We start from the raw sequence: 21,564 nt of genomic DNA, 5'->3' as shown, positions 1-21,564 counted from the left end.
TCTGGTGTGCTCCATGTGCCTTTCCAATAATCGCTTCAAGGTTCCTGAAGTGTCTGACTCCATTATCACAACAGGCAGTGCATTCCATACACCAACCACTCTGAGTAAAGATTCTACCTTGGACATCCCTCCTATATCTCCCACCATGAACCTTATAGTTATGCCCCCTAGTAACAGTTACATCCACCTGAGGAAATAGTCTCTGAACGTCCACTCTATCTATCCCCCTCATCATCTTGTAAACATCTAGTAAATTACTTCTTATCCTCCTCTGCTCCACAGAGAAAAGCCCCAACTCCCTCAACGTTTCCTCATAAGACCTACCTCCAAACCAGGCAGCATCCTGGTAAATCTCTGCACTTTCTCAATGCTTCCACATCCTCCTCATAATGAGGTGACCAGAACTGCACACAATATTCCAAATGTGATCTCACCAAGGTCCGGTATAGTTGCAGCATAACCCCTCGGCTCTTAAACTCAAACCCCCCATTAATAAACGTTAACACACTATAAGCCTTCTTCACGGGTTGAGTGGCAACCTTCAGAGATCTCTGGATATGAACCCTAAGATCTCTCTGTTCCTCCACATTCCTCAGAACCCTGCCGTTGACCCTGTAATCCGCTTTCAAGTTTGTCCTACCAAAATGAATCACCTTGGACTTATCAAGGTTAAACTCCATCTGCCACTTTTTGGCCCAGCTCTGCATCCTATCAATGTCTCTTTGCAGCCTACAAGAGCCCCCCACCTCATCCACTACTCCACCAATTTTGGTGTCATCAGCCAATTTACCAACCCACCCTTCAGCCCCCTCTTCCATGTCATTGATAAAAATCACATATAGCAGAGGACCCAGCACTGATCCCTGTGGTACACCGCTGGTAACTGGCCTCCAATCTGAAAATTTTCCCTCCACCACCACCCTCTGTCTTCTATGAGACAGCCAGTTACTTATCCAATCGGCCAAATTTCCTTCTATTTCGCACCTCCTTACTTTCGTCATGAGCCTACCATGGGAAATATTTAAACATTTTACAATTTTACAAACACCAAATGCTAACATCTTACTTTTCAATCTACAATTACTCTACTCAACTTCACAACACCTTGCAGCTCAGTGCACTAAGTTGCTTGGGCTATGTCTACTGCTTTCTCCAGTGAAATCTTGGTTTCAGCAAGCAGTTTCTTTTGGATGGTGAGGCTGTTGATTCTACAGACCAAACGATCCCTCAACATGTCTCCCAGTGAAGACCCGGACTCTCAGTGCTCAGCCAGCAGTTGAAATCCAGCATGAAACCAGAGACTGTCTCTCCTGGCTCCCTAACAGTAGAGTGGAATTTGTATCTTTGCATGATGGCTGAAGGTTGGGGCTTATAGTGATCCTTAATTAAATTGACCAACTGGTCGAAATTTTTTGTGTCTGGAGCTTTGGCTGATGTCAAACTCGTCACCAGTTTCACCATCTGTTTTCCCCTTTGCTGCTGTTTCATTTGCCATGAAAAAATACTGCAGCCTCTCAATGTATTGTCTCCAACTCTCAGTCTTGAGGTTGAATGGCCCTATCTTTCCAAAAAGAGGCTTCTTAAACCAAAGTCTGTACCTTTTTTGCACTTTGACTTTGAGTGATCACTCTCCCTCTCCAACTCTGCACTGTGGACTTGAAATGACTGGTCCTGTTTTTTCTAGTCACCAGTGTGTTAACTTAAAGGATTTGTTGATAAAAAGAACTATATACAATGAAAGGTATAATGAAAGTTTAACAGCGCAACAACACAGGTCTACACTGAACAATGTTCTGACTCCAACTGAAACCCTCCCAGGAATGCTCACCCTCACTCCCAAATAGTCTAGGTTTGTGTGCCCGTGCTCCATTGGCTCCAGTCTAGTCACGTGACCAGTGAAGCCACGCCCCATAAAGGGGGCCATGCTACCACAAAAATACTATGATCGAGATGCCCACAGACTCTACCCTCTAACACTTGGTTAAATGGTCAAGATTAAGGGTGCTTGTGGCCACGGCCAGTTAAGGGTGTGTACACAGTATTGCCGTGCAGCTAAACAGTTCTGTGGTAGCCTGAGACAGTGCCCACTGTGGTACCCTCAGACAGTGCCCTCCATTTACTCAATCACCATCACTTTCTGAAAGTAGCAGAACCAGCACCAACAGATAACACAGCACTTGAGTCATCTGATCAATGGCATCAACTCCCTGCAACAATGGACATATGGACCCCTACAGAAGCCAATGCAGGAAATCTTGCAGCTGAAGAACACACAAATGAAATGTCCTGTGTTACTAACAGTGAGAACACTGGTCGCAGACTACAACACTACCAACCGGTGTAATAACACGCTCAAGGTGCCAAAGCAAGCTGAAAACATGACCTCACCACCACGTAGCCTAGAACTGACATTTGAATTTCAATATTTTTTACCAACGGAAAACAAGGTGGAGGGGAGAAGGAGACATGATGGGCTATGCACTAATTGCTACAGCTTAATCCACACCTCAATATATATGTATGTAAATAGTTATGCATTGTCAATTTGTTTAATTGTATGTCACACAATATCAGTACATAGTTTCCTATTGCGCATATTGTTACATCTCATACCGTCAGGCATCCCAATTAAATAGGGAAGATGTCTGTTGAGTGGCCACATGAGAATGTGATGATGTGGCTACAAAATTGATCATGTGGCTGGAGCATGAGAATTATCCCCGGGAGCATGGGCAGATCACAAGTGTTGTATGTAGCTGTTGAACTCAGTAATAAACGATCATTGTTGGAAATCCTTGTTGTCAGTGATTTAGGGAACCCACAATATTCTACAAGGGTTAGTATGGTCAGGAAGGTGGGGTTAGGTCAGACTATAGCCTAAGTATCAGGATGCAGTCAGGGATTGACAGGGGAGTGGGGCTGGTCGGTGTGAGTGAGTAGTGGGTCATTTCTGTAGGAGCATGTGGCAACTGAGGCACCCCACTCACCCACTCCTCCAAACACTGCCTGTCCCACCTGTGACAGAGACTATAGGTCGTGCAGACTCAATCACCCGAGAACTCACTTTTAATTTGGAAGCAAGTCATCCTCGATACTGCGAAGAGAAGATTTCTATAGCTACCTAGATTATAGATAAAGTTTCAATCTGTCTCACATTTCCTAGATAACTATTCGGATAAGTGCATTGGAACTGTGCAAAGCTCTGCGCTCTAGCACAGAGTCTGAGATTTTTGCAGAGGGTCCTGGGGAGCAGAGGAATGTTCACAGAGGTCAGCACATCCAAACTTCCACAAATCTCGACACAAACTAGGGTCATGCATTCAATCTGGAGTCCAGAAGATCTGGGATAATGTTTTTTTAATCTACTACTGTAGACCAGTATAACTAATGAATGGTTCTGCATATTTTGAAAAAATATTTTCGTTCTCACAACCTGGGTTACTCAGAACTGGTGCACGTGAGATGTTGATTCATTCTGCTTGGTTTTTTATGATAACCCTGTTCAGAGCTGAATCTGTGCGCTGTTCCATGGCAGGTTTTATGTTCAATGATATGCAAATAAGTTTGAATGAACAGCGAGAAAAATAAACTTTTCTCTGAGCTAGCGCAATCAGGGAGAGGTGATGGCCTAGTGGTATTATCACTAGGCTATTAATCCAGAAACTCAGCTAATGATCTGGGGACCTGGGTTCGAATCCCACCATGGCAGATGGTGGAATTTGAATTCAATAAAAAAAAATCTGGAATTCAGAATCTACTGATGACCCACTAAATCATTGCCAATTGTCAGAAAAACCCATCTGGTTCACTAATGTCCTTTAGGGAAGGAAATCTGCTGTCCTTACCCGGTCTGGCATACATCTGACTCCAGAGCCACAGCGATGTGATTGATTCTCAACTGCCCTCCAATGGAAGCTCTGGATGGGCAATAAATGCTGGCCCAGCCAGCGACGCCCATATCCTGCGAATGAATAAGAAAAAAAAAATTCTCCACAGTCCAAAGCCATAATAACTGCTGCTTGCTGACATGGCCAAAATGCTGGTGTTGCAACTAAGAACTGAAGTTCAGGATTATTCCAATTCATTGTCCCTTCTTGAAGTGTAATCATAGAATCCCTAAAGTGCAGAAGGAGGCCATTCAGCCTCATCGAGCCTGCACCGACAACAATTCCACCCAGACCCTATCCCTTTAACCCATGCATTTGTCCTAATAACCCCCCTGACTGTAAGGGGGAATTTGACATGGCCAATCCACCTAACCCACACATCTTTGGAGTGTGGGAGGAAACCAGAGCACCTGGAGGAAACCCACATAGGTATGTGGAGAATGTGCAAACTCCATACAATCACCCTGGGCCGCAATTGACCCCGGATCCTCGGTGCTGTGAGATGCTGTGAAGCAACAGTGCTAACCACTGCATCACCATGCTGTCCTCTAAGGTCATTGACCTTATGTAGAAAATTGTAGCAGATACTTTTCACAGAGCAAATACAAATGAGATGAATGATTAGATAACCTTTTTTGATGCTATTGATTGAAGTAAAATGTTGGCATTGGTACCATGAGAACTCACTGTCCTGCTTTGAATATTGCCACGAGCATTTTGGGGCCAATTTTAACTACAAATGGAGAATGTGTGGTTGCAGAGCTCTGCCATAGAATCACAGAAACCCTACAGTTCAGAAAGAGGCCATTCGGGCATCGAGTCTGCACTGATCACAATCCTACCGAGGCCCTATCCCCGTATCCCTATGTATTTACCTGCTAATCCCTCTAAGCTACGCATCTCGGGACACTAAGGGGCAATTTAGCATAGCCAGTCAACATAACCCGCACATCTTTGGACTGTGGGAGGAAACCAGAACACCCAGAGGAAACCCACACCGACACATAGAGAATGTGCAAACTCCATACAGATAGTGACCCAAGCTGGGAATCAAACCTGAGTCCCTGGAGCTGTGAAGCGGCAGTGCTAACCACTGTGATACTGTGCCGGCCTGTCGTGAGTGTCTGTCATGTATGTTATGGGATTGATTTGTGTATCACAAGTGGCTTCTTGTCTGCATCAGGCAAGCACTCTGGTTGCCCATCTCAAGCGCTCATCTAAGCTAGCAGGAGAAAAGTGAAAATATGGAACTTGTGGGCCACCACTCCCCTATTTATGCTGAGCAGCAAGAGTTAAAATTGCACCCTCTCTCTCACTCCCAGCATATCAAAGCACATCTCTGACAAAGCACCATGCACCCTGCGCTCAAATGTCAGCCTTGATTATGTGTTTGTGTTGAAGAGTGTGTCTCGAATACACAGTCTCCTGCCCCAAGAGCATGCATGCTGCCAAATGAATCAGACACTGGGGGCACACTTAAACTTGGTTGGTCTCACTAGAACTATCAGAGATAGTTTTCAAATAGGAAGGCTAGATGTTAGAAACCGAGAGGAATCCCTTTGAAATAACTACAAGGTCAGAACAAGATGATAAGGAGCGTTGACAAGCTAAATGGAGAATTCTGCAAACTCCAGATATTTAATCCCATCCGTTAAATTTGTCAGTCGTAACAAAAATATTTAATAATGTGTCAAACATTGAGGGACTTTTATAACTAATTACCTATATATCTTGTTTTCTATTTTCTGCATGGTTATAACTTTTCAAAAGGTTTTATCACTGAGATCACTTATGAAAAGAATGATTGAATCTTACAGAAAAACAAATATAAGGGGGACAATTTGATATTTTATATCACCAATACATTGTGATTGTTATTCAGTCAGGCTCCTTGAAACAACTGTTCTCTGTAAAGGCGAAAGTTCGGGGTTAATAACTGTAATTGCTTCTTAAATTCCTCCTCTTTCTTCAGGGTTTTGTAAATAAGCTTGATGAATTGATTCGTTGGTTGTTTGAGGCCATGGAAACAACTGAAAACTGGACGCCCCCGAAAGCTGATACCAACAGCTTGAAGCTTTATCTGGAAACCCATCTGGTAAGGCATAAATTCCTGAGGTCTCACATTGATAACTTCCTTAGCTAAGTTTTGTCAAACATATTAGGAATTCAACTTTATGGCATTATAACATTTCACCATCCTTTTATATAAAGATGTATTTTAAAATCTTTGGACTAAAAACTTATGTATGTCACTGATTTTGAATGTTATATAAAAATATCAGATGTAAAGAGGGACTTTCTTCATGAAAGTGCCAAACCACTTCAATTGAGGAGGAAGAACCTCACATTATTTTAATCATAATGACACCACGCATTCTGTTAAATGCAAGGATATATTTTGATGAATTTAAATGATAATGCATAATGTTTATAATGTGAAAGATCATTGTTGGAGTTTATCCAGAGAGTATAAAATCGTGGTGTGGGTTGATATCCTGCAGGATGGACTTCAATTGACCTCAGCAACACTGGTTTAGCGGGGATTCATTCCTGAATGTAATCCTGTGTCAATTTCAGCCATTCATCTGATCTACTGGAAAAAGTTATTCAAATTTAGGATGGCACAGTGGCAAAGTGGCAGCACTGCTGCCTCACAGAGCCTTTTTTGTGAAAACACTTACTGTTTAATTATTGTTAGGGGCATGTTTTGTATCACGTCATGGATGTAGACAGTGGGCAGAATTTACCATCTAACTCACCATATGTTTCGTGGCAGCAGGAAACAGCCTGCCATTGGTCAGCCACAGGATCTTCTGGTCCCACCATTGCCAATGGGGTTTCCCATTGAATGCACCCCTCGCTACCATGAAACCTGTGCCATGAACCTGGATTGTGCCATCAGAGGCACAAGAAAATCCCACCAACATGGACGGCTAGAAAGTTCTGGCTATTATTTTTGGAAACCTCAGCAATGACTTGTGAACATGGGCTGTTGTTGTTGAAATGTTTACTTCCCAAAAACACTGCATTGCTGCATTCAGCGACATTACATTTTGTGAAATCACTATTATTAAGTCAGTGTGTACACCATTTAATTTTTATTTCACGCTGCACTTCCTCAGGATTATTTGACTAAATCAAAAGTCAAGTTATAATTAATTGCTTTGGTGCTTGTTAAATTAATCATCAATGCAAGCGTAATGTTTATAAATCTATCTAATTACAATCATAAATTAAAAACTTAATATCCTACATACAGCACTTAACGAAATTCAGATACAATCTTTTATTTTATTTTAAGTGATCAATGAAATGACTAGAATGAATATAGGGGTACGTGTATGTACATATATATATGGTTTTGTGAATGAACACGGGGTAAAATATGGATAAAGATCTATATATAGATATATACACACATACATGGTTTTGTAAATAAATTTGTAATCTGTTTAATTTCTGTTAATTTTTTTAGCGTTCTTTTGGACCTCTGATGCAAAACCATTCCTTGGTTGAGATTGTGATCTGATGACCATGATTCTGCCAATGTTTCTTTTCAGTTATCTGCAGTCAGATTTCAAAGTTTGTCTGCTATATGCCAAGATTGTGATAAGACCATAAGACTATAAGAGATAGGAGCAGAATTAGGCCACTTGGCCCATCGAGTCTGCTCCACCATTCAATCATAGCTGATATTTTCCTTATCCCCATTCTCCTGCCTTTTCCCCATGACCCCTGACCTCCTTATTGATCAAGAACCTATCTATCTCTGTCTTGAAGATACTCAATGACCTGGCCTCCACAGCCTTCTGCGGCAAAAAGTTCCACAGATTTACCACTCTCTGGCTCATTTCTGTCTTAAAGGATTGTCCCTTTAGCCTGACGTTGTGCCCTCTGGTTCTAGTTTTTCCTACTTGTGGAAACATCCTCTCCACATCCACTCTATCCAGACCTTGCAGTATCCTGTAAGTTTCAATAGGTCCCCCCTCATCCTTCTAAACTCCAATGAGTACAGACACAGAGTGCTTAACCTTACCTCATACGACAAGCTCTTCATTCCAGGGATCATTCTTGTGAACCTCCTCTGGACCCTTTCCAAGGCCAGCACATTCCTGCTTAGATATGGAGCGCAAAACTGCTCACAATCCTCCAAATGAGGCCTGACCAGAGCCTTATACAGCCTCAGAAATACATCCCTGTTCTAGTATTCTAGCCCTCTCGACCTGAATGCTAACATTGCATTTGTCTTCCTAACTGCTGATTGAACCTGCACATTAACCTTCAGAGAATCTTGAACAGTGACTCCAATTCCTTTGTGTTTCTGATTTCTTAAGCATTTTCCCATTTAGAAAATAGTCTCTGCCTCAATTCTTCCTTCCAAAGTGTATAACCTCACACTTTTTCATATTGTATTCTATCTGCCACTCTCCTAATGTGTCCAAGCCCCTCTGCAGCTCCCTGTTTCCTCAAAACTACCTGTCCCTCTATATATCTTTGTATCATCTGCAAACTTAGCAACAGTGCCTTCAGTTCCTTCGTCCAAATCGTTAAAGTATATTGTGAAAAATTGTGGTCCCAGTACTGACCCCTGAGGCACACCACTAGTCACCAGCTGCCATCCTGAAAAAGACCCCTTTATCCCCACTCTCTGCTTTCTGCCAATCAGCCAATCCCTTATCCATGCCAGGATCTTTCCCTTAACACCATGGGCGCTTTAGTTTGTTAGGTCTGGCCTCAACTATGATTTGGTGAATAATGCACATCCTATTTAGCTACTGGGTCTTCGAGATCCATATTTGACACTAAAGTTGGTACTGAATTAGAAAACTTCTGCTTGAGCAATAATTGGGACATGATAACCAGTCACAGTGTAGTCAGGGTTGGAGAGAGCAGCAAATGCTTCAGAGTTCTTGTTTCTGACTGCTGTCCAGTGTCCTTCTCCATTACACCCTGGAAAACATGTTGGATGAGGACAGGATCAGTTTGATTTATAACATAGCCAACCAAGAAACGGATGGTGGTTATGTGAACAAGATAGTAGAAACATTGTGGATTCAAAACTCTACCTTTGTGACAGGATAGAACAAGTGAACATATATCTATGAAACTGTTTCCTGCAGAGAAAAAAATACGAATTTCAAATATTACCATTTTTTCCCAATTGAGATGACAGGATTTGCTTTTTTTTTACAGAGTTTTAAACTCAACGTAGACAGTCACTGTGCACTTAAAGATGCTGTGGTGGAAGAAGGACAGCAGCTTCTGGAGCTCATTGAATGGCACAAACCAGGTGAGTCCCTGAAGCAAATAAAGATGTCAGATCAGATTGCCATCATTTCCTCTATTTATTTAAGAAAATTATATGCAATTTGTTGGTGACACGTAAGAACAAGTTTACATGAGACATTTGTATATTGCTGATTTTTTGATATTTCATTCATGGCATGAGGCTTCTCAGGTGGTCGAGAAGATTGGAAAATTCGGCCTTGACCAAGTTCACATTTGATTTTGAAATAGGTTGATGCTCAGAGGGACTTGTACAAGTGTTACAATCCCAACTGATAATACTGGATAAGTTGGAACCCTGATTGAAACCTGGCTTTGTAGATGCTAACTTTTTTTGTTTAGACATTGTGGAGGAAAATTACTGAACAAATTCACAGGAACTTGATGAACTTTAAACACAAAGAACATTTATTAAATCACAAAAATGAACAAAATTATACGAGACAAAAGATTGGAAAGATCTCAGTATGAATTCAAGAAGATGCTTCAAATTCACACTATCCCTTTTATCCCACCAATACCTTTACAAACACACAAACAGTGAAGAGTTACCACTAACTTGACACACAAAGGCTTCTCATTTGGTACTGACACACTGTTGTAAATGCTTTTCTTCTGATAAATTCCTGCACATTCACGTGATTTTTTTCACCCAGCTCATATCTCTCCCTGAGACAAACAAAAGCTACACTTTAAATTCAGTCTTCCAGTAGCACCTCTGTTAAACTGACCACTTTACCGTGTTCTGTAACTGTATTTGGTCAACTATTATCCCAAAAACTTTGCAATATTTTCTTCTCAGCTGAAAATCCCTGCCTTCAATCTCTGACCAACCCTGAGCTCTCCCTTCTGTCTTTTCTCTATATGTATGTTCCTGGACCACTGCTGCTAGGCAGCAGTAAAGTTTTTTCTACTTTATGTTTTCCTCCCCACAATCACTGAACTTTTAACCTACCTCTTCACCGCTAGGGGTTGTAAAACCTCATTAAAAATGTATACATGCAAACAAACCCCAAAGAGCTGAACTTTCAGTCAGGAGTCCATACAGAATTCCCAGTACCAAGATTCATGTATGAAACCTAAATGAAACTGGAACCCTTTTCACCTTACTTAACAGAAATATATATAAATACACACATATATACAATGTATATATTCATCTTAGATATTCTGCATTGTTTCTAACAAAAGGAACACAGAAAGTTAGTGTGTAGGTATAACAAATAACTGAGAAGGAAATTAGTATGTTGGCTTTATTGCTAGGGGATTTGAGTATAAGAATAAAGAAGTCTTGTAGTTGTACAGGGCTTTGGTGAGATTACACTTAGAATGCTGTGTGAAGATTCTGTCTCCATATTTAAGGAAGGGTATGCTTGAATTGGAGGCAGTATAGCAAAAGGTCATCAGGTTTATTAAGGGGAGATGATGTTAATGTCACTCGATAGTAACCCAGAAGGTCAGACTAATGTTCTAGGGACGTGTGGGTTCAAATCTCACCATGGCAGCTGGTGCAATTTAAATTAATTAATAAAATCTAGAATTAAAAGCTATCATCAATTCATGTAAAAAACCTGTTTGGTTCACTATACAAATCCCATTTCCCAGCTCTTGGCCTACAGCTCCAGAAGTTATGCCAGTGCAAGTTAATATCTAAATACTTCTGAAATGTTATGAGAGTTTCTGACTCAACCATCCTTTCAGGCAGAGTCCAGACTTCCATTAGCCTCTGGGTAAAAATGTTTCTTCTCAACTTCCCTCTCAGCTTTCTATCACTTATCTTAAATCTATGCCCCGTGACTCTTGACTGCTCCACTAATGTAAAAAGTGTCTTCCTCTCCACCTTATGCCCCCTATAATCTTATATATCTTCATCAGGTACTTACTCAACTTTTGTTGCTCCAAGGAAAACTGCCCCTGACTATCCAATCTGTCCTCATAGCTCAGACACTCCAGCCCAGACAGCATCATGGTAAACCTCCTTTGCACCCTCTCTAGTGCAATCACATCCTCCCTATAATGTGGTGATCAGAAGTTCATGCAGTATTTCAGTTGTGGCTTAACCCAGCATTTCATACGGTTCTGGCAAGACCTCCCTGATCCCTGGTATTGTGCTTTGGCTAATAAAGCAAGTATCCCACATGCCTTATTAACCACCTTATTTACCTGCCCTACCACTTTCAGGGACCTGTGGATTTGCACTCCAATGTCTGTCTGAGCTTCAGTACTATTCAGGGTTCTATCATTCATAGTGTAATCCTTTGCCTTGTTAGCTCTCTGCAAGTGCATTACCAATACTCTTCCAGGTTGAACTTCATTTGCCACTGCCCTACTCACTTGACTAGTCCATTAATAGTATCCTGAAGTCTATGGCTATTTTCACTATTTACCACCCCACCAATCTTTGTGTGATCCGCAAACTTCCAAATCATATCTCTACATTTAAGCCCAAATCATGAATTGCTATGTATTTAAATAGTTGTATGATTGCGATCAAGACATGTGACCTTGTAAAGCAATGTCATCGGGGTGTATCATGAGCTTTACTTCCAGTTTCAGTTTATAATTTGCACAGTCTGTATTTCCTTCAATAAAATATGTTGTTGTATTTTTGAATCTACGGGTGCAAACCATATTCTTTTCTCTTTTTTAAAACTCACAAGTCCTAACATAGTTAATACGTTACAAAAAGAAAATTGGCCAAGAGTTGGGATTTTGTTTTATCGACAGCATCGCGAAAATATCCTAAGTAGAAGAAAAGACATTATAGGTCCTCACACGTCAAATATTAGAAGGCTGGAGAAAAGTAACACCAGGATTAAAGATTTAAATGCCAATGAAGGAAGGCCAAGTAAGAAAAAGCTTTCTGTGTGGTTTTAAAAGAGGATTTTTTTTAACTGATCTGAGAAGGGTTAGATTCCAGGCAGTATCTGGCATATTTTAAAAGAAAGGATCTTTCGCTGTACAGCAGGGGCCGTCTGAAAAAAAACATTAAGTCAACAGTCTTCAGGGTAAAAAGCGGAGGACTGGGAAGACAGACAAAAAATGTGTACTGAGCAGTCTCAAATCACTAATGCTTGCAAGAGAAATGGCAGGCTAATTAAGATCCACAGGCCTTTACAATGAAGAAAATGTTCAAATTGCGAACCAGTTGCTTATGTTATTTCAAGTCAGAAATCCCAAAGTGTTTTATGGAGCTCGCCTGGATCATAAATTTTGCATTTTGAATTTGGCTAGGATAAGCATAATAGGTTTCATTTCAGGTATGATTCAAATGACCCAGTAGGGAGATTTTATCAAACAAAGTTTATTTACGAATATCATTAACATGTATGGAAAGAAAATTAGCAATAACTTTTATCAATTACAAACAAAACCAAAACAACTGTGATAATGTATAACCCTTAACAACTATATCTAAGATGTTCTAATCAAACCAAAACCTCCCATAGACAAAACCCTTAAACAAGTTCAACATAGTTCATGTGAAACTGGAATTGAGTCCTTTGGTTAGAGAATTGAAAACTCTCAGTCTTGTCAGTTCTAGTAGCCCTCTTGAAATACCCTGAACAGTTTGAAGTCAGAAAACTTCCCAGAACTCCAGATAGACTCTGGGTAAGCCACCGCAGGCAGATTTTCTACTCCAGGAAGGCTTTCAGCTAACCCGCAGAATTGCAAAAACTAGGGAGAGAGAGAGAGACTTCCTTTCAGCTTGCTGTATCTTCTAAAACTCAATTCTTAACTGCAGCCAAACAGAAAATGAAACCTTAAACTCACTGGAAAGAAAAAAAACTGTTCAAAAACACATGACTCTCTCCTAACAATGCAAGATCATAAAAGAACCCAGAGTTAAAGTGAACAGATCCCATTTAAGCTATTAAAGTAGCAATAAAAGGAACTCTTGTGGACAGCTCGGCAGCAATAATATCAAACTAAAAAATGTCTGCTTACAAGTGCAAAGAACAGGATTTTAAAAGCAACCTTTCTTAAAGGTACACTATTGTCACATTTATACTGGCTTTTCTCAGAACAATAGTAATTAAAACCTTCAGTTTGTTCTGGAGCTTGGTTCATCCAGCAAAGCCAAAACACCTTATAACTTTACTAAGATCCTTGAAGAGCATTACTCTCCAAAGCCATTGACCATGATGAAACAATTCAGGTTCCACTGAATCAAGTGGAAGTTGAAAGCATCACTCAGTTTCTGGCAAGTGTAAAAAGGCTCGCGTAACCTTGTGAGTTTGCTAAATCATTAGACAATATTCTTCGAAATTGTCTAGTTTGTCGTGTCCAAAAATGAAGCTATCCAAAGACTGCTTACTGAACATGCTTTGACTTTAAAGAAAGTAGTAAAAAATGCAGTGTTGATGGAATTGGCTGCTAAAGCGGCTTCACAATTTAGTTCAGGAATGGAGTTCCAAACTGCCAGAAGTCAAAACAGCAACAAGCATGCCACGGATGTGTTGTCTGAGAAATGAAGTTATAATTGGGGATAGTATAGGAAGGGGAATAGACACTGTTTTCTATAGCCAGGATTTAGAGTCTTGAAGGGAGTGTTGCCAGGTGGTGCCAGAGATTGGGACATCTGCTCTGGACTGGAGAGGAACTTGCATATAGGCACCAACAACATAGATGAATAAGGTTCTGTTTAGGCAGTTTGAGGAGTTAGGCACTAAATTAAAGAACAGAACGTCCAAGATTATAATCTCTGGATTATTACCTGAGCCACATGCAGATTTGTTTATTTTATTGTGTCACTAATAGGTTTACATTAACACTGCAGTGCAGTTACTGTGAAAATCCCCTAGTCACCAACCCTTGTACTACAGAGACAACAAATGTTTACCCTCTGTGGAACAAAGGCATAAGCTGGACTGGGTACTTAGCTCAAGGTCAATAGCGAACTGTCTGGCTCAACCTAAATCAAAACCAACGAAGGAGATGGGTTTGGAGTTGACAGTGCCTTCTTAATTACCTGCTGCACCAGCAAACCAACCCCTTGTGATTCTTGCACAAGGACACCCAGGTCCCTCTGCACAGCAGCATGCTGCAATTTTTAGCCATTTAAATAATAATCCATTTTGCCATTATTCCTACCAAAATGGATGACCTCACATTTACCAACATTGTACTCCATCTGCCAGACCCTCGCCCACTCACTTAGACTATCTCTTTGCAGCATTCTCTGCACACTTTGCTCTGCCACTCATCTTAGTGGCATCTGCGAATTTTGACATACTCACTTGGTCCAAATCATCTGTGTAAATCATAATCAATTGCGGTCCCAATACTGATCCCTGAGGCACACCACTAGTCACTGATTGCCAACCAGAAAAACACCCATTTATCCCCTCTCTTTGCTTTCTGCTAGTTAACCAATCCTGTATCCATGCTAATACATTACCCGTAACATGGTGCACTTTTATCTTATGCAGCAGTCTTTGGTGTGTCAAATGCCTTCTGAAAATCCAGATACATCACATCCCCAGGTTGCCCAGAGTCCACTGCACATGTAATGTTCTCAATGAATTCTATCAAACTAGTCAAACATGACCTGCCCTTCATGAACCCATCTGCATCTTACCAATGAGACAATTTATAACCAGATGTCTAGCTATTTCTTCCTTGATGACAGATTCAAGCAGTTCCCTACTACAGAAGTTAAGCTAACCAGTCTATAGTTACCCGCCTTTTGTCTACCTTCTTTTTTAAACAGTGGCATCACATTTGCTGTTTTCCAATCTGCGGGAACCACCCCAGAGTCCGGTGAATTTTGATAAATTACCACTAGTGCATTTGCTATTTCTTCCGCCATCTCTTTTAGTACCCTGGGATGCATTCCATCAGGGCCAGGAGACTTACCTACCTTTAGCCCCTTTAGCTAGCTAAACACTACTCCTTTCATGACAATGATAGTTTTTGGTCCTCACCTGTCATAGCCCTCCTGTCATCAATTTTTGGCATTTCAGCCCATTTGATTCACTCCACAGTTACATAGAAACATAGAACATTACAGCACAGTACAGGCCTTTCAGCCCTCAATGTTGTGCCAAGCTATGTCCAATCCCAAGATCAAGCTATCCCCTCCCTATAATTCTGGTGTGCTCCATGTGCCTATCCAATAACTGCTTGAAAGTTCCTAAAGTGACCGACTCCACTATCACAGCAGGCAGTCTGTTCCAGACCCAACCACTCTCTGAGTGAAGAATCTACCTTGGATATCCCTTCTATATCTTGCACCATGAACCTTATAGTTATGTCCCCTAGTAACAGCTACATCCACTCGAGGAAATAGTCTCTGAATGTCCACTCTATCAATCCCTCTCATCATCTTATAAACCTCTATTAAGTCGCCTCTCATCCTCCTCCGCTCCAAAGAGAAAAGCTCCAGCTCCCTCAATCTTTCCTCATAAGACCTGCCCTCCACACCAGGCAGCATCCTAGTAAATCTCCTCTGCACTCTCTCCAATGCTTCCACATCCTTCTTATAATGAGGTGACCAGAACTGAACACAATATTCCAAATGTGGTCTCACCAAGGTCTGGTATAGTTGCAGCATAACCTCACGGCTCTTAAACTCAAACCGCCTGTTAATAAACGCTAACACACTATAAGCCTTCTTCACAGCTCTATCCACTTGAGTGGCGACCTTCAAAGATCTGTGGGTATGAACCCCAAGACCTCTCTGTTCCTCCACATTCCTCAGAAACCTGCCGTTGACCCTGTAATCTGCATTCAAGTTTGTCCTACCAAAATGAATCACCTCGCACTTATCAGGGTTAAACTCCATCTGCCAATTTTCGCCCAGCTCTGCATCCTATCAATGTCTCTTTGCAGCCTGCAAGAGCCCTCCACCTCATCCACTACTCCACCAATCCTGGTGTCGTCAGCAAATTTACTAATCCATCCTTCAGCCCCTTCTTCCAGGTCATTGATAAAAATCACAAGTCACAAAATCACAGTTAATGGCTGAAGGCACTCAATACTGTGCTGTAAAGGTTGTGGGCCTTGTCACCATTCCAGCAATAGTACTGAAGATCTGTGCTCCGAAACTAACTGCACCCTTAGCCAAACTGTAACAGTGCAACTATAACACTAGCAGCTACCCAGCATTTTGGAAACCTGCCTAGGCCCACAAAGAACAGGACATACCCATTTTGACCAATTACTGCTTTATTAGTCTGCTCTCAATCATCAGCAAAATGATGGAAAGTGTCATCAACAGTGCTATCAAGTGCCATTTACTCAGCAGTAAATGCAAACTGACACAGCTTGTGTTCTGCTGGGACCAATTAACTCCTGACCTCAATACAGCCTTAGTCCAAATATGGGCAGAAGAGCTGAATTCTAGAATTTTCTCTGAGTTGATAGTTACTGCCCTTAAGATCAAGGCAGCAATTGACCACAGTGGTGTAATAGGGCAAGGTACTGCTTCAATCACAAAGGTAATCTATTTAACAGTACAAAGTAAAACTTACACCTACACTTTCTGACTCTTGGACTCACAATGAGGGTCTGCTTATTCCCCCCAGACTCACGCTCTTTCCCACTATTGGCCAAGGTTCGTGCATTTCCGTGCAATAGGCTCTATTATTCCTTAAAGGGCGAGGCTACCACATCCCTCCCTCCCTCAAGTCCCATATAACAGAATAAAAGCAGGTAACTATTTACAAGGGCAGAACAACAAGGGTTGGAGGGCCGGGGAGGATGACATGGAACAATCTTTTATAAACTCAGTCTATCCAACAGCTTCTGGGGCCCGGTGGAATGCCTCAGTTGTGTGACGGGGTTCTTCTACCACTGTGGTAATGGTGTCCTTAACTCTCGAGCTCACACCAAGGATCCACTCGCTCCCTTGGACCCATGTTCTTTCACATCATTGGCTGAGATTCACGTGCTTCCATGCACTAGGCCCCAGATGGGCCATGTGCAAACAATCACTCCTTAAAGGGCCATTCTACCACTTGTGGCATGAAAGAGCCTTAGCAAAACTGGAGGCAGTGGAAATCAGGAGGAAATCCTCTGCTGGTTGGAATAATACCGAGCACAGAGGAAAATGCTTGTGATTGTTGGAGGTCAATCATCTCAATCCCGGGACACCATTGCAGGAGTTCCTTCTGGTAGTGTCCTGGACCCAACTATCTTCAGCTGCTGGGCCTCCCTTCCTGACCGTACTGTGAATGGACCTACACAACAACGACTGCAGTGGTTCAAAAAGGCAGCTCATCACCAGCTTCTCAAGAGCAAATAGGGACAGCCAGTGAAGCCCACACCCTTGAATGAATAATAAAAAGTACACACCTTTGGCACCCGTTCTATATTCTAGGGGCCGTAAATGTACGTGCAGAGCAGAAAGATCATGATGTCAGTCAGTGTGCACTGCAGGTTTGGTGTTTTTTTTCGAGCAAGGTGTACCAGCTAATGGCTGTTCTTGAACCTGAACATGCACACAGCAGCAGGAAGAACCTGCCTACCATCCCTTCACACTATTTAAAAAGGATTGTCAATCACTTGCAGAGTTGTTGCTGATTGATTTCTTCAAGCTGTTGCCTCAACTCAACAAGATTTAGTGCTTTCTATAGTTGTTCTGTAATCGGCAGGCATGGTGTGGCAAAGGCTGATAGAGTTTTTGTTGACTTTGAGGCTTCTGCGTACAGTAACTCTCTAGAAGGCAGCATTCTCCTCCGTATTTAAGCCCTACTTACAGGTGTCCTGAGTTGGTAAAAAGTAGCAAATTGTCCTTTGCCTGCTGGTAGCTATTGCATTTTGTAGCACCTACTTCTGCACCACGGCCCCTGTATCTTGAATGAATCTTTTCAGTCATGAAGACAGTTTGGGTCAACTGGGCAATTTAGAAATGGCAGCTCTCACTCTGCTGCTGGAGTCTCAGCCCCGTTCCTGACAGATCCATGGTTTGCTTCAAGCAAGAAATGCAGTCCACATGAAACATCAGATTGTGGGGAACAGCGTGATAAGGATGGCTGGCTCTTCTAAAGTGCACTCACCACTTCATAAATAAGTACCATATAATAAATGTTACAATAATACCACTTTTTTTTAAGAGGGGCTCAATGAAATATGGCCTTAGAATACAGCATGAAGGAGAATAAACAGTAGCCTCGAAGAGCAGGACAAGCTGCTGAAAGAAGGATGTGGAAGAAGGGGAAAGGCCTCTCAACAGGAGGCCATATCAACTCGGGGATTCTTAGGGAGCAATTCTCCGACCTGGATCTCAGCTAGGAACAATGTGTGAACTATCTGCACTTCAGTATCTACATTCTCACTGAAATCTACCACCTACTGCACCTGAACAGGACAAAGACCACGTTGCCAAAGTTTTTTAAAAATATGTTTAGACTGAAGATGGACATATCTGCAATATCTCGCAGTTTGCCATCAACCGATGTTTTCATAGAATAGAATCCCTACAGTGCAGAAAGAGGTCATTTGGCCGATCGAGCCTGCACCGACAACAATTCCTCTCAAGCTCTATCCCCGTAATCCCACACATTGACCCTGGTAACTAGTGGAGTGCCCCAGGGGTCGGTGCTGGGGCCTCAGCTATTTACCATTTATATAGATGATCTGGAGGAGGGAACCGAGTGTAGGGTGTCGAAATTTGCTGATGACACCAAGATTGGGGGAAAGGCAAATTGTGCGGAGGGTGTGGAGAGTCTGCAGAAGGATCTAGATAGGCTGGGCGAATGGGCCAGGAAATGGCAAATGGAATTTAATGTTGGCAAGTGTGAGGTGGTCCACTTTGGTAGGAAGAATGGTAGGAAGGACTATTACTTACGTGGCGAAAAACTGCAGCAGGCGACGGTGCAGAGGGACCTCGGGGTCCTTGTGCATGAGTCGCAAAAACCCAGCCTGCAGGTGCAGCAGGTGGTCAGGAAGGCGAATGGGATGCTGGCCTTCATAGCGAGGGGGATTGAATATAAAAGTAGGGAGGTCTTGCTGCAGCTGTATAGGGCATTGGTGAGGCCGCAGCTGGAGTACTGTGTGCAGTTTTGGGCGCCGCACCTGCGCAAGGATATTTTGGCCTTGGAGGGAGTGCAGAGGAGGTTTACTAGGCTGATACCGGAGTTGAGGGGGTTGAGCTATGAGGAGAGGCTGAATAAACTAGGCTTGTACTCGTTAGAGTTTAGAAGAATGAGGGGACGTATAAGATGATGAATGGGATGGATAGGATAGAGGTGGAAAGACTCTTCCCGCTCAAAAAAGACAGTAGGACTAGGGGGCACAGCCTCAAGATAAAGGGGGGGCAGTTCAGAACGGAGTTGAGGAGGAACTTCTTCACTCAAAGGGTGGTGAATCTCTGGAATTCTCTGCCCATTGAAGTGGTGGAGGCTGCCTCGCTAAATATTTTTAAGAAGCGGGTTGATGGGTTTTTGATAAGAGAGGGGATTAAGGGTTATGGGGAGAGGGCGGGAAAGTGGAACTGAGCCACGACAGATCAGCCATGATCTTATTGAATGGCGGGGCAGGCTCGAAGGGCCAGATGGCCTACTCCTGCTCCTATTTCTTATGTTCTTATGTTCTTATGTTCTTATGTTCTTAATCCCCCTGACACTTCAGCGTGACCAAACTGTCAATTTAGCATGACCAATCAACCCAAGCCTGCACACTTTTGGAGCATGGGAGGAAACTGGAGCCACTGGAAGAAACCTATGCAAGACACGGGGAGAACGTGCAAACTCCACAGAGACAGTGGAATTGAACCTGGGTCCCTGGCCTGTGAGATAGCAATGCTAATCACTATGCCACCAAATTATTCTGGTATTTTCCAGTCTCCCTCAATGATACTGGATCCTGTTGTTGTTGTTTGAGGGAGGTCCCTGAAATTTCTATTCGGAGAGATTCAAGGGCAAGCAAATGGAATATACACGCACAGGAATTGCAAATGCCCCCATCCTGAAGGATGCCATTGACTACATACATACCCTTTTGTGGGTGCTACATATAAACTCTGCCCTGTTGGAAATGTAAGGGAATCCATAATGTCCTATTGATGTATGACCATGGGCTGTGAATGATACATGTTGATGCCTGGGATCCTCACAACAGTCATGACGCTTTCCACGATGGCAAACTAAAGGGTGGCTACTGGTAACAACGTGACCACATGGCAGATGACTCTGGTGAACAATCGATGCACACGCGTGCATAGCATATATAGAATAAAAGTTATGTTGCAGTGCAAAATGTGATAGAGAAGACCATAGCCATGCTGAAACAAAGCCCTCACTGTCTGGATCACTTTGGAGCTCTGCAGCAGCAGCAGAGTGGGTGTGAAGATGAGTTGCATGCTACACAAATTTGCCATAGTGAGTGGGCTGCCTTGGCTAACGACTATTCGTGGAACAGCTAAGGAGCATGTAGAAGAGGAAAAGGAAGCAGGAAGACAACCTAGACAGCCCCTTTCTAGGCATGCGGTCTGAGAACATACCATTGACCACAATCCCCATTCCCAATTTGCCAACAGTCTCGCACCTTCCCTTCTTCCTGTCCTTCACCATCACACTATCTTCTTGGTTACAACATAAATATAAAATTCATTGGAATGCAAATATTTCCAAATTTATGAATGAAACCATATTGCAAAAAAAGACAATAATCATCGTCTTGTGAAAGGACCAAAGTTGTGGTGAAATGAATTGAGGAAAAGTAAGAGGTGATTGCACCATCAGAAAAGATTCTGGATTGAGGTTGTGCGGGATGGGATAAGAGGGATTATCATCTTTGATGGCTCCAGCTCCATCCCTGGGAACATTCTCCGCACTGAATGTCCCAATAATGACCAGTACTGCCCCTTGCACGGGGATGAGGAAAAACAGTCATGCCTACTCCCCTCTGGTTAGCTCCTGCTGGCATGCAGATGGTATGTCACCTACCCCTGCAAGAGAGAGGAAAATGTATCAGTGAGCATGCCTCAATTTGTTTGGCAAGTTGAACCATATGTGCAAGCTGTGAGTTGTGTGTGTGAGATTTGCAGCAGTGCTAATTCTGAGAGAGGATGGTGAAATGTAAATGTTAGATGAGTGTAATTGATCGAGACTTTTGATTGGTAAATAATTGGGTATCACACATTGAGCAATGGCTGAGGTTAGTGGTACAATTTATGGGATACGGCACTTGAAAGTGCATCCACAAACCCGTAATGTATCTGGGTTCTGAGGGCTAGGCTTCTGGCATTAACTTCTCATGTTATCTGCTTCCACTGCCTTCTGACCAGCTACCTGGAGGACTCCTAGGTCCCTTGCAGATATAAAACATCTGTCCTCCACCCAATGCAGGGCCTGAGATTTTTGGAGCGCATCTCTCTCGCGTAACAGCATTTAAAATAGTTGCCCTGACACTTCCAGTATTTGCTCCAGCCTCAGTGCATTTTGCA

At 42.5% G+C, this 21,564-nt stretch overlaps 1 protein-coding gene across 10 annotated transcripts in view; it reads left to right on the top strand.

Annotated features, from left to right (window-relative positions):
• Positions 1 to 21,564, top strand: part of akap6 (A kinase (PRKA) anchor protein 6) — a 503,941-nt gene that overhangs the window by 213,473 nt on the left and 268,904 nt on the right. For all 10 annotated transcript variants that reach the window (XM_080202862.1, XM_080202863.1, XM_080202861.1 and 7 more), the window contains 2 exons: positions 5,860 to 5,982; positions 9,081 to 9,177. In XM_080202862.1, coding sequence (XP_080058988.1) covers positions 5,860 to 5,982; positions 9,081 to 9,177 — 220 coding nt within the window. The remainder of the gene's footprint in view (positions 1 to 5,859; positions 5,983 to 9,080; positions 9,178 to 21,564) is intronic.

The sequence above is a fragment of the Carcharhinus amblyrhynchos genome, chromosome 14 (assembly GCF_965287045.1).
Source record: "Carcharhinus amblyrhynchos chromosome 14, sCarAmb.v2.hapA, whole genome shotgun sequence".
Taxonomy (NCBI): Eukaryota; Metazoa; Chordata; class Chondrichthyes; order Carcharhiniformes; family Carcharhinidae; genus Carcharhinus; species Carcharhinus amblyrhynchos.
The sequence above is the reverse complement of the archived record's forward strand: the minus strand, read 5'-3'. Positions and strand labels throughout refer to the sequence as shown.